At 42.0% G+C, this 13,507-nt stretch overlaps 1 protein-coding gene across 2 annotated transcripts in view; it reads left to right on the top strand.

Annotated features, from left to right (window-relative positions):
• The window catches only part of DNAH6 (dynein axonemal heavy chain 6), a 119,567-nt gene that overhangs the window by 53,047 nt on the left and 53,013 nt on the right, over positions 1-13,507 (top strand). For both annotated transcript variants that reach the window (XM_083592576.1, XM_083592577.1), the window contains 9 exons: positions 388-542; positions 1,890-2,121; positions 4,077-4,229; positions 4,554-4,694; positions 5,413-5,655; positions 6,052-6,219; positions 7,183-7,418; positions 10,521-10,782; positions 11,900-12,023. In XM_083592576.1, coding sequence (XP_083448702.1) covers positions 388-542; positions 1,890-2,121; positions 4,077-4,229; positions 4,554-4,694; positions 5,413-5,655; positions 6,052-6,219; positions 7,183-7,418; positions 10,521-10,782; positions 11,900-12,023 — 1,714 coding nt within the window. The remainder of the gene's footprint in view (positions 1-387; positions 543-1,889; positions 2,122-4,076; positions 4,230-4,553; positions 4,695-5,412; positions 5,656-6,051; positions 6,220-7,182; positions 7,419-10,520; positions 10,783-11,899; positions 12,024-13,507) is intronic.

Raw genomic sequence — 13,507 nt, 5'->3', positions numbered from 1 at the left:
AGACTCCTTAAAGGGAGTGAAAGGCGGGATATCAAATCCAAACTCTAGGAAGGAATTGAATGGTTCAATAAAACAAATGGCTGGTGTGATCTGTTGTTCCCAAGCATGGCTGATTGGGATCTCCTCTCACATGAGCTTGATGAGCTCACAGATGAAAGGATTGTCTCCCTAATTTGTAATATTCACACATATGCCCAACATGAGAAGTAATGATTTCCCAAGAGTCTGCAAAAATTTCACATAATTAATTGGCTCACATTTCTATTGACTTTGACTCACTCCTATCACCATTAAGCTATGCTTTTTTACAGTCAGCATTTGCTGGGGTAGCATTATATTTCCATTCCTTTTGATCACAATCTTATTTTCCTTTTCTGTTCATTTTAGATTGGAGTTGAGAAAGCTGAACGCATTTATGAAGAGCTAACTGATCTAGAAAAGATTATGGGGGTTCTGCAAGACTATCTGGATGATTATAATATAACTAACGCTAAGGAAACCAAACTGGTATTCTTCCAAGATGCTATAGAGCATGTTTCAAGGTAAATAATTACACTGCCATTAACCAAAATTCAATAATATAAATGAGTTAATACTATATTAATAAACTAATGACAGCATGCCCATATAAAATGGAAAGTATGTTTCTGTAAAGAAGTTCCTTGCTTTATTTTTTAAAAACAGTTTTTATTGAAGATTTTCTCGGTTTACAAAAGTACGTGCAGTGTCTCTTATTTCAAGTTGTAAAGTCTTTTCTACAGACCAGTTACATTTGTTTTGAGACATTAGTGTTGAGTACAGTATAAGGCTGGGGAAGAAGGAGAGGAGGAGTGGTGTGCCGAAACGTATTCCTTTTTATAGTGTACGTGTGGGGTTTTGTGTCAGCGTGAGCTGAATAGGTTCTGTTTCTATTTGCTTGTTATATTTTCTTGATACTGAGAGGGACTGGGAGGGCCCAGGGTATGGTTGGCTGTAATGAGGTTTGTGCTTCAGCAGTGGCAAGCCAAGTCACGGGAAGGCTTCAATGGCACCCTGGACAGCTCCACAAAGGGCTTAGGCTGGGGACTTCATAAGAGCAGACCTCAGGTGTTATTTCAGTGGCAGGTTAAGACTGAGCCTTAAATACAGTGGTACCTCGGGTTAAGTACTTAATTCATTCCGGAGGTCCATTCTTAACCTGAAACTGTTCTTAACCTGAAGCACCACTTTAGCTAATGGGGCCTCCCGCTGCTACCGCACTGCCAGAGCACGATTTCCATCCTCATCCTGGAGCAAAGTTCTTAACCCAAAGTACTATTTCTGGGTTAGCAGAGTCTGTAACCTGAAGCGTATGTAACCCAAGGTACCACTGTAGTTGCTAACTTTAGCTTCCGTGAAAGGAGCCTGTTCATCTGAAAGGGTGCAGTCTGCTTTCGGAGTCATTGGCTGCAATGCAGCAGGAGAAGATGTGGTCATACAATGACTTCTGTGCTGGAGTTTTCAAGAGAAGGGATTGCGACCTCCTTGGGCTGGAGAGGTACCTGCACAATGGGCTCCTCCTCAGCAAGGAGTTCTGGTTTAGTGTGTAGATCTGGGAATTGTCCCGGTGGGCATGAAGTACGTATGTCGTTTGGGTCTCTAAAACATAGATAGAAATGTCGGTGTGACTGAGTATAATGAGCCCATTGCTTAAGTTCAGAATGGCAAAGGGAAAACCCTTTATTGCTGGAGGCCCTCCTTCTCGCAGGCATGAATGTGGATTTCCAGAATGAAAGAAACCTTTTACACTGCTGTGCTGCTTTAGTAAGATGGCAATAAATGAGGAGGGTAGTGAGAAAAGGCTTCTTGCTTATATCTCTTGCTCATATGAATGCTAACCATTTCGAATTTATGTTCAATTTCCCCCACAGAATTGCTCGAATGATTCGCCAGGAAAGAGGAAATGCCCTTCTTGTTGGAGTTGGAGGCACGGGCAAGCAGTCTCTAACTAGACTCGCCTCTCACATATGTGGCTACAAATGCTTTCAAATAGAACTAAGCCGTGGTTATAATTACGACACTTTTCATGATGACCTTAGGAAGCTATATAAAATGGCAGGGGTGGAAGACAAAGATATGGTTTTCCTTTTCACGGACACGCAGGTATGGACAGCTGAAATAAAAATCAAATTCACTTTGTGCTTGCTGCTAAAATCTTATCTGGGTAATAAAATGCTACCTGATTTATACAGTGTTGTTTATACAACCAAAATGATTCAGAAAGGGAATAATAAGCTTCATAAAATAACTAAAGGTCAAATAACTCATAGAAACAGGAAACATTTTTAAGGAAGATATCTGAAGCTTTTTATTAAAATGCTTTACAACATTTTTGATTGCTAAAATGTTTGCATGCAATTTTATTATTTTTATTAGTGGTTTTTGCTGGCTGTTATTTCTTTATTCTCTAAGCTGCCTTGTGAGTACATCACAGCCTTAGATGAACAGCAGGAGCCAGAAAGGAGGTTGGCAGGAGGAACAGCAGGAGCCAGAAATGATCAGTGACTGCCACATAGTAATTAAGGGAATTTTCACCCTTAGTACTGGGTGTTGGAAGGATATGGGATTAAGGTTCTGTGGGCAGGATTCACCTAACAAGCCCATCAGCAGAAGCCCTGTGCGACAGCTTTCACCGGTGCAACGAGGCTTCTCACCTCTCCTCCCCCTGCAACCCCACTAAATTGGGTCGGCAAGTCAGGAGAACCCCCAGAGCAATGTATGTGTGAGGTAATGGGGGGGCGGGTCATGCCATCTGGCAAGCTGATATGATTGCTCAGACAGTACACTAGTAGAAGTGTGATGTTGAATTCCACAATAGGACTTGGTTCTGTGTACATGTGAATAGGATTGCCCTGTTTGACAGCGTAGTAATAAAACCACAGAATGATCATAAAAATGACTTGCTAAACAAGAAAATTTAAATTCCCGTGTAGGCCTGTTGGCCCCAGAAGGTCTTCATGAAATGCCTGCTAAATCTCTGCTGGTCTAAGAGCATTCCCCAGCATGAGACTGGCGACACTAAATTAGTTCAGGTTTCCTTCCTTCAATATTTACAGGTGATAGATATCACAAAGCGGTTGTTAATTAGATATGGCACCTTGAGAGATTGTTCAGGCTGTGAAAAGCTCATTGCAGGGACTACCCAGATTTGAGGAACTCTGGGTACCATTTAAGTCAAAAGTTCAGTAGCAGCTCCAATGGAAAACAGGCTTGGTTATAGAAAAATCATGGAATATATGGAAGCGGGTGTGAAAATCCACAGTGCAGGCCCCAACTTTGTGCAATCATGTGGAATGCTGGTGGTGGTTCTCCAGCAGGCAGTAACTACTGGGAAAGCCCCAAATAAGGCACAGAGCTACCATCTTTGAATGCACTGTGTACCCAAACAAAGCTTCTCTGATCTGCTTAGAGGCCTCGTCCTTGGAGCTCCCAACTTAAACAGCCTAGAACTAGCATATCACAGTTTTTGAATAACTTCCCTTTGCCGCAACCCCCCCCCAAAAAACCCCTTTCCCCCAACCTGCCCAACTCAGTTTGAGCTAGCAGGCCAGCCTTCGAATGCAGCAGTGGATCTGCCACTGCACTTCAACTCACTGTATTCCAGGCCCAGTTTTGATTGACTTGTTAGTCAGGGTCCTGTGCACTCCCACCAGCAAAGTGGAGATGATACTAATTGGAAAAGATGCAGGAAAAAGCCAACCAAAATGATCACTGGCCTGGAGCAACTCCCCTATGAGAAAGGAATATAGCATCTGGAGCTTTTTAATTTAGGGAAAGAAAGGCAGGGAGAGTAAGAGGAAGTATATAAAACAAGGTGTAGAAAGTGGACAAAAAAGTATACTTCTTCGTTGCCTCATAATACTTGAACGTGGGGTCATCCAGTGAAGCTGTGCATTAAAATATTCGAGACAGACTCTTCTTATAGTCTAACTTTAGAGCAAATAAAAGGGTTGTTTTTTTTTAGTGATTTGCTGATACTTTTATTTTCTGATGGTGGAGTTGCTGTTTTTAACTCTGCAACACCTTTTCTTCAAAACCGATATTTACAAAATCTGTAGATTGTTGTAGAGGAATTTCTTGAAGATATAAACAACATTTTGAATTCTGGAGAGGTGCCTAATCTGTTTGAAAAAGACGAGCTGGAGTTCGTTATGGCAGCTACCCGACCCAAAGCAAAAGAAGCTGGTATACCAGAGGGCAACAGAGATGAGGTAGGACACATTATAAATACTACCTTAAATGTATTATATTAACTTTTTTGGAGGGGACATCGACAATATTTAAATAACTGTACATATTCTCACATCTGTAATTTTCAGCTACGAAAAGAAGAGGACATTTTCCTGTTGCTGCTGTTCTCATCCTATATCAGAGATTAAACTCATGGGTTAGATATGGAAATAGCCCATAAAGTCACCCAACCTACCGCTTTTTACAGTTTATGAGTGTCCTCAGTTTTATTTGTGCTAACAACCTAATTACTGCTGTGCTTTCTTCTTATCCTTGAATTAACATTCATGACTGCCTTTTCTCAGGTTTTTCAGTTCTTCATTAATCGAGTTCGCCAGAAGCTACATATTGTTCTGTGTATGAGCCCTGTAGGAGACGCTTTTCGAGCACGCTGTCGAATGTTTCCATCACTTGTGAACTGCTGCACTATTGATTGGTTTGTGCAGGTAACTAATTTCAGTTTTGTTGAGAAGTCCAGCTGATGCATAATTGTTATATTTGATTGAAATGGCTCGTTTCTTTCTATTGAAATCTTTTCCTTCAACAACGACCTCCGCAAAATTTCAGTTCCAGTCGAAGTTGCAGTCCTGAGTCTGAGCCTATTAGTTAAGAGACAGAGCTACAAATCAGGAAACCCCTGGTTTGAACCTCAACTTTCAGTCATAAATTCACTAGTGGGCTTTAACCTCAGCTCTCATAGCCAATGTGGAAATGATCAGACTGAATGTCAGACCGACTGACCTACCCACTGAAAGGCAGCAACAAGATAAATGAATGTAGAGGGTTTGAAATGTGATCCAAATTCTAGAATAGAAAAGGTTTTGGTTTAAAAGAGGCATGACAAAAATTAACCCACACACCAAAAAGCATGGAAACAGTAAGTAAGGCACACACTTTAATTTTCATGTAATGTGAGCAGTAAACATGTTGTTCTATTGTCTTACATGTTGTGCTAGCTTGCAACTCTGTCTCCTGGCGCCCACAAATTCTTTCAGCCTCAGCTCTGTTCAAAGCTGCTAGAATGTAAAGCACCTCTAACATCGCAGTCATTTGGGGGGGGGGCGGGGAGAGAAACACCACCAAAACCCTGATGGAAAACGCTTGAGGCACTGAATGTATAACTGGCGTAAGATTATCTCGGTAATCTTTTCATCTTTTTTTCAGTGGCCCAGAGAAGCACTTAATTCTGTATCAAGGACTTTTTTCCTGCACATTGACCTTGGAAGTGAACGCATGAAAGAAAAACTTTCCAGAATGTGTGTAGACATTCACATGAGTGTGACAGAGATGGCAGAGCAGTACTATGCTGAGCTCCGACGGCGCTACTACACAACGCCCACTTCCTATTTAGAGTTAATCAACCTTTATTTAACCATGCTGGGCGAAAAAAGGAAGCAGCTTGTTTCAGTAGGTTGAATTTTATCTATGCCTTCTTTCCCTTTAATGTCATTTTACTTCTCTCTTGTAAATATAGGATACATGTTGTTGGGTCCTTTTTTCCCTTATAAGAAATGCCTTTAACATTTGCTTTTATCACCCCAGGCCTAGATGGTGTATGACTGCATGAGAAATCCAAGTGCTGAGATTTCTTGTAAATTTCCTCTATCATCCACTCGCACTAAAAGGACTTAAAATTATACAGTGCCAGTGATCTTAGTGAAGCTAGCCACAAGTGACAAGAGACTGCAGTGCAGTCGTTTTACATATAGGCATTTGTATCCGGTGACGTCAGCTGAGATAAATAGCCATTAAATATATATATATATATCCTAGCTCTTTATGATCTTCTGAATTATTTCTCAGGCTCGGGATCGTGTGAAGAATGGCTTAACGAAACTATTAGAGACAAACGTACTTGTTGATAAAATGAAATTAGACCTATCAGCTTTGGAGCCAGTCCTCAAGGAGAAATCTGTGGATGTTGAGGCACTGATGGAAAAGTTAGCAGTGGATCAAGAAAATGCTGATCAGGTGCAAAGTACTATCTGTTCTTCGCTATGTACACACATATGTTATTCTTTATGTTTATCATATCTTTAGCAGTCCTGTGCCCTTGAAACAGACTGGATTTTTACTGCTCAGTGTTTCCTAGATGGCGCAATTAACTTAAGAATTCAATAGTCCCCCATAATGAGAAAGGATGAAAGGTGCTGGGGGTGGTATGCAAAGTACTGACTGTTAGAACATGGGTAGCTAATATGGGTCCCTCTAGGTCATGAATGGCCGAACTTGGCCCTCCAGCTGCTTTGGGACTACAATTCCAATCATCCCTGACCGCTGGTCCTGTTCGCTAGGGATGATGGGAGTTGCAGTCCCAAAACAGCTGGAGGGCCAAGTTCGGCCATGCCTGCTCCAGATGATGTTGGACCCCCAACTACCATCATCTCCAATAACTGGACATGCTAGCTGATGGGAGTTTAAATCCAACAAGATATGGAGGGCACCATGTCCACTACCCCGTGTTAGATCATTGTTCCACATGACTTAACGCTGGTCATGGTTCTTTGAACTCTCACTTTACTGAAAAGGCAAGGGATAGTACAATCGTAAGCATCTTTACTCAGAAGTAAGCTTTGCTGAGTTCAATGTAGCTTTCTCCCTAGTAAGTGAGTTCAGGGCTGAAGCATGGTCTATTGCCCTTTTTGTTTTGATAAAGTACATCTATTCAAACCACTCAGAGCAGTGTTCCTAGGAGTGTTGATTGTTTTAGAACAGGAAGATCTCAAAGGCAGTACAACCTCCATTGGTGACTTAAAAAGAAGAAGAAATCACAGAATTGCATTGTATTTCACAATCTTACTGCACATTGCGTTTCTATTTTGTTTCCTTATATTTTGAACAAGGAAAACCAAATATTAAAGTAAGAAAAAGGTTAACATTTTTAATAGCTGTTATTCATTTGGTAAAGATGTATTTGGCCATCCCCGCCCCCAGGTTCGGCGTGTCGTCCAAGAAGATGAAGCTGTTGCGAAAGTAAAAGCGGAGGAAACTCAGGCAATAGCTGATGATGCTCAGCGCGATTTGGATGAGGCTCTTCCAGCTCTGGACGCAGCTAACAAAGCTCTTGACTCTTTAGATAAAGCAGATATTTCTGAAATCAGAGTTTTCACTAAGCCGCCTGATCTTGTCATGACAGTAATGGAAGCTATCTGCATTCTTCTAAATGCAAAGTAAGCTAGCGCCTCACCCACATTCTTGATTTTTAGGTTTGATTTCATGTGAAATGATGCTCATTTCCTAGAGCACTTTCCAACAGAGTCATGTTCCCCTCCGCAGTGCAGCAAACATGCATGGTATCCTTATGCTTCAATATAATAATAATAATAATAATAATAATAATAATAATAATGATGATGATAATTTATTATTTGTACCCTGCCCATCTTGCTGGGTTTCCCCAGCCACTCTGGGCAGCTTCCACAGAGACCAAAAATACACTAAAATTACACTAAATACACTAAAAATACACTAAAATTAAAAGCTTCCCTGAACAGGGCTGCCTTAAGATGTCTTCTGAATGTCAGGTAGTTGTTGATCGTTTGACATCTGATGGGAGGGCGTTCCACAGGGCAAGCGCCACTACCGAGAAGGCCCTCTGCCTGGTTCCCTGTAGCTTTGCTTCTCGCAATGAGGGAACCTCCAGAAGGCCCTCGGCACTAGATCTCAGCGTCTGGGCAGAACGCAAGGTTTCTTGCCAGTACCTGAGGCAGTGGGGAAACCCAGAGCGCAATGGCATCCTGTTACAAGTATCCATTTTGAATTACAAAATGTTACAGGTGAAGATCAGCAGATCTGAGATGGTTATTTCAGCAGAAGCCACACATTCTCCATTCCTTCTCATTCTGTTCTTGATCTCTGAAATACTGCCAAATATTATGAAGGAGACTTGCGTGTGTGTGTGTGTCATGATACTAATGATACTAATGATAATGATACTAATTAGCGTTGGGGGGATAAAAATTAAGAACTCAAATTTAATTGGGCATGACAAACTATAATTGTGGTTTAGATGTGTGGGAATAGTCAGAACTCCCTAGTGGTAAAGCACGTCTGTTTAGATGAGCTTGGGCCAAATTCTGACTTTCTCCTCCAAATCAGCTAATTATTAGGGAGTTTGATCATGCTGTTATATGCTTCAGGCAAAGTCAGCCACTGATGAATATCCCAAAGGAATCTAAGGATGTGTTACATCAAGTACATTTATCAGAAAGCAAATGAAAGCCACTGCGAATATTGGTATAATATTTGAAAGAACAAAGAGTCCAGTTTTCAAAGGTCAATTTGTTTACCCTTTTTAACGTTTTCCCAAAGTGTGACTCTCTTGGATGTTTCAGAATGACTCAAAAAGGGAATGCTAATATCATACCAGAACAGAAGCACGTCTTGATTATTGCAACGCCTCTTGTAAGAACCACTTAGTACTCAACAGTGTGCAGAACTGTTGTATGGTGTGGAATTGGGTAGGAAAGTGCATGATGGACACTGGGTGAAGGACTTGGTGAAGGGTACTTTATGTTGGCTTATCATCATGGAATCCTGTGGGCATTTCAGCCACCATGAAGTTATCTAGGTTTTCACAATTCTACATGCCTTTGATTTGGGGAAAATTGTTTCCAATGGACTCCACAGTTGGCTCTGCTTTGCTCACTAAGCATATCCCAGTAGGATGGCCCAACACTGCCCTTAAGTGTCCAAAGGTAGCAAAATTGACATGTGGAACTATCTGGTGTCCTGAGATGTCCGAAGTTCATTTGCCTTTCCTTCTGGAAGTGAGAGCTGGACCATAAAAAAGGCTGATCGCCGAAGAATTGATGCTTTTGAATTATGGTGCTGGAGGAGATTCTTGAGAGTCCCAGGGGCTGCAAGAAGATCAAACCTATCCATTCTTAAGGAAATCAGCCCTGAGTGCTCACTGGATGGACAGATCCTGAAGCTGAGGCTCCAATACTTTGGCCACCTCATGAGATGAGAAGACTCCCTGGAAAAGACTCTGATGTTGGAAAAGATGGAGGGCACAAGGAGAAGGGGACAACAGAGGATGAGATGGTTGGACAGTGTTATCGAAGCTACCAACATGAGTTTGACCAAACTGCGGGAGGCAGTGGAAGACAGGAGTGCCTGGTGTGCTCTGGTCCAGGGGGTCACGAAGAGGCGGACACGACTAAACAACAACAACAACAACAAAATGTCTCCTCAGTCACTGCTTTCCTTCTCCTTAGCCACTTCCTTCCCACTCTTTCCCTATACTTATCTGTTGATTATGGATAATAGTATGATAAGGCTTGTAAAATAGCCACAAGGACAACGTGGCTTATTCCTGAGTGCACAGGACCGTCCTGCATGTTTTATATATGTGTCGTGCATAAATAGCCGGTGGTGCATATCTTAGATACCACCTTTTCTTAGATACACACCATGCAATGGGATCAGTTTGCACTGTATTCCTCCTTTAACTACAGTGATAATTGAAGTGCAACACACTTTTTTAGTTGTGGCCCCCACCCTTTGGAAATCTCTGCCTAAGGAAGATCAATTCAACTCTCTATACCGTTTTTGCCACCAGCTGGAATCATTTATCTCCCCATGGAAGCGTCCAAGCCTTTGTTGATTGCTGATAACTGATTTGTGCTGCTTATGGCTTTATTAGTTATTGGGATGGGTCCAATATATTTTGCTGGAAACCGCCCAGCCAGATGGACGGGGTATAAATAACGTTGTTGTTGTTAATAGCACAATCCTATGCATGTATACTCCGGACTAAGTCTCACTAAATTAAATTCCATCTCCAGTGTACATAGGATTGAATCTTAAGTTTGTTGAACTTGGTTCCCATACCTAAGATCATGACATTATATAATTTAACAGTTTTGACAATAGCAACCTAGAAGGCACGTTCCTGTAGAGGACCAGCAACTTTGGCTGCCAGTTCAGCAAGTGTCTCTCTGGATTAGATGAAATCCATAGACGTGCCACTTGACTTTGAATTCATATTATCACAAAATTTTAGCAGCAGCACGAAGCATCAAAGCTGTTTCCTTTGTTCATATCTTCTTCCCAAGGCCTGTCTCAGTGCTTTTAAGTTTCTTCTCTTCTTCAAGTTAATGAAATGTGCTTTGGAAATGTAACTGCCAGTTAGTTTTTTATCAAGTATAAATTTCATCCTAGCATTGGTAATAAAGCATGGAAATTTCAAAAATACATGAAACTGCATTGGTTAATATATTCTCTGGGGCATATATTTCTAAATTCCACCACTTCTTTTAATCTTTCAGGCCTGACTGGGCAACAGCAAAACAGCTTCTTGGAGACTCCACTTTCCTGAGAAGGCTTTTAGAATATGATAAAGAAAATATAGGCCGTCAAGTATTGCTTAAGCTTCAGAAATATATCAACAACCCCGATTTTGTACCGGAAAAAGTAGAGAAAGTGTCAAAGGCATGCAAGTCTATGTGTATGTGGGTGAGAGCCATGGATTTATACTCTCGAATTGTCAAGGTTGTGGAGCCAAAAAGGCAGAAGTTAAATGCTGCACAGGTGCTTGTTTTTTCAATGTTTTTTTGTATGTTTTATTTAATACTGACTGGAAAAAAAGAAAATTCCTTTCATCTGTGACACTTCTTGGTCTTTTCTGGGGCTAGCTATTTTGCTAAAGAGAAGAGATTTCTCTTGCTAGAGGCAATGGCTTATAATTTAGGAGTATCCCTTCCGCCCAGCAGAAGCCACAACCAGCCTGCTGATTGACTCCTCCATGGGGATGCGATACTCCCTGTTCCCAAACCAGCCCTGCCTTGGGTTATGAAAGCCATCTTTTCCTCACTAGGCTCATGTTTGCAGTGCATTTTTTATATCTTTTCTCTCATTTCCCCCTCTTCCATCGTCACCCTACGCATCCTGGCCAAGAGGACAAGGGTGTTCGTGGGTGGAAAAGATTGTTAAAAACCGCCTTCTTCTTCAGGCCACAACCAACAACTCCAGACCCTGCCAGATGTTATTGCCTGGATCAAGCTGACAAGGTTGGGCTCAAGTCTGTGTGCCCTTGTGTGGGCTGCAGCTGTTGAGTACACTTAACAGATGATACAATGTGCACTCTTTGCTGCTGCACCCAAGATTGAGGGGGCCCAGTGCATGTTGTGATATTATACATGTCACACATGTCACACGCTGGTGATGTCATGTGCCCAGCATGTTTTGCACACGGGTGATATCACATGGGTGATATCTAATCGTCAGGAGGAGACCAAGCGCTGAGCCCAGCACAGCGTGGCTTCAATGGTTGTCGGCTCCTCTTCTCTCACGTTCAGGAGGAGCCTCTTCCGCCCCCTCAATATTGAGGGGGTCAGCCCCCCTGCCAACAGATACTGAGGGGGCCAAAGACACCTCGACTCTCTAAGTTGGCACTCCTGGTGCTGCCTTGGTCAATACTGCCTAATGTCCGATGGTAAAAGAGTTGGATGTGGAAATCTGAGGCCTATGTTCAAAGTCCAGTCCAGTCCTAGAAAGTGTTGCATGATCCCAAGGAAGTCACTATCAGTGTATAGTATGAAGAGCACCAGGCATTTTCCTTAACAGAACTGTTGTGCAAGTGAACAAAACATGTTGTGCAAAGAATTTGGCACAGCAGTGATAAGCATCCATTTTTAATACCGATTAGGCAGAGCTTGATGCGACTTTGGCTACCCTTCGTGATAAACAAAAAAAACTGAGGCAAGTGGAAGAACAAATTCAGGAATTGCAAGACCAATATGAAAGAAGTTTGGAAGAAAAAGAGGGTCTTGGTAAGTGGCTGTTTTAAAGACCATGAAAATAACGTTACAGTAATGCTTCAGATATACTTTTTCACTGTATGGGGCTAACTAAATCTAAAAACACTCATTGAGTCTACAGTGCTAATCAAAGATGCTGAATGATATCTAGGAGCCGTACACAGAGCCTAGTAATAGGTTGGAGATCAAAAAATACAAAAATACAAAAAATAAAACAATCTTGCTTCCTAATCATGCCTGCCCAGAAGTAAGTCCTGTTGAATTCACTGAGGCTTACTCCCAGATGTGTGGGGTTCAGATTGCAGCCTTAGTTGTCAGGAATGCCTGCTGGTGTTTCAGCAATTAGACATCCAGAAGACTCTGATCTACAAACATGTTAAGAATGTAAGCTTGTTTGTACATCTAAAATTTCTCACATGCACGAAGTTTGTCATTCTCTTTATCCAACATACAAATCCATTTATGAGGGCATCTTTTATATATATAAATTTGTTTTTATTTCAAATATTTACACAAAACTTGACAATGGCAAACTATTCATACACCAGAAGGCGGATCATGCTATGTAACAATCTAACACATACATAGGAATTACATAAAATCTGAGGAGTTGTTGTCCAAGCAGATCTTTCCTTAACATTTTCAGAACATCTCTGGGGAGTGACACTTCCAAGGAAACACTAGAGAACAGAAGAACTCTAAATGAATTTGTGGGAGAATGTGCCAGTGATGGGGACATCTGATGAAATGATTTTTACTTCTAGCCTTTATATCTCTGGAGTCCTGTACAAGTTTTTGAGGAGGCTCAGACTTGAGCAACTTATTTTAGTTTACATGTGTAGATACATACCTGTAATGGTTCTAGGGGTTGCTCGTGCGTAAGTTGCCACCACTCCTGGCTAGGTTACCTGGTTGAACCCTTTCTGTCTGGACAGCCCTTCACTTCGTGACTGTCTCAGTCGCTGGCAGAATCCGTCAGTGGGCGTTTCTTGAACCTCTTCCAGCAAAGAAGTTCTTTGATGCCAAGTCTCCTCCTACTCTCCCTGCGCGGAAGTCTTCTGCGCAGGGAGGGCGTGGGCAGTGGCGTACCCGTGCTCTCCCTGCTGGTCTCCGGTGAAGAGTCCTGGAGCCTCCTCTCTGATTCCCCCATCTGCCCCCCTTCTCCACTTGTGTTACGCTGATTTCCTTCCCCAGCAGATGGGCTGCCTTTCTCCCTACTGGGACCCTCTCCGGCATCCCTCTGGAGCCCTCCCTCCGCCTCTAGCTCCGATGGCAGTTCCCTGACAATACCCAAGGATAGAGTGTTTGAAAGGAATTAGGCTAGGAGCTGTCAACAAAGAACAAAGGATTCGCTTCCCATATTCTGATTTTCTGTGACATTTCTAACTCTGGACATGCAATCCTTTATTATGTAAAGAGGTCCAAAGAATGTCTTTCAAAAAAAAGCAACCTTACTACTGTTTTAAAATAAACAGTTTAGTAATTTTCACTCTATT

This window comes from Podarcis filfolensis (assembly GCF_964270895.1).
Source record: "Podarcis filfolensis genome assembly, chromosome: 17".
NCBI lineage: Eukaryota > Metazoa > Chordata > Lepidosauria > Squamata > Lacertidae > Podarcis > Podarcis filfolensis.
The sequence above is the reverse complement of the archived record's forward strand: the minus strand, read 5'-3'. Positions and strand labels throughout refer to the sequence as shown.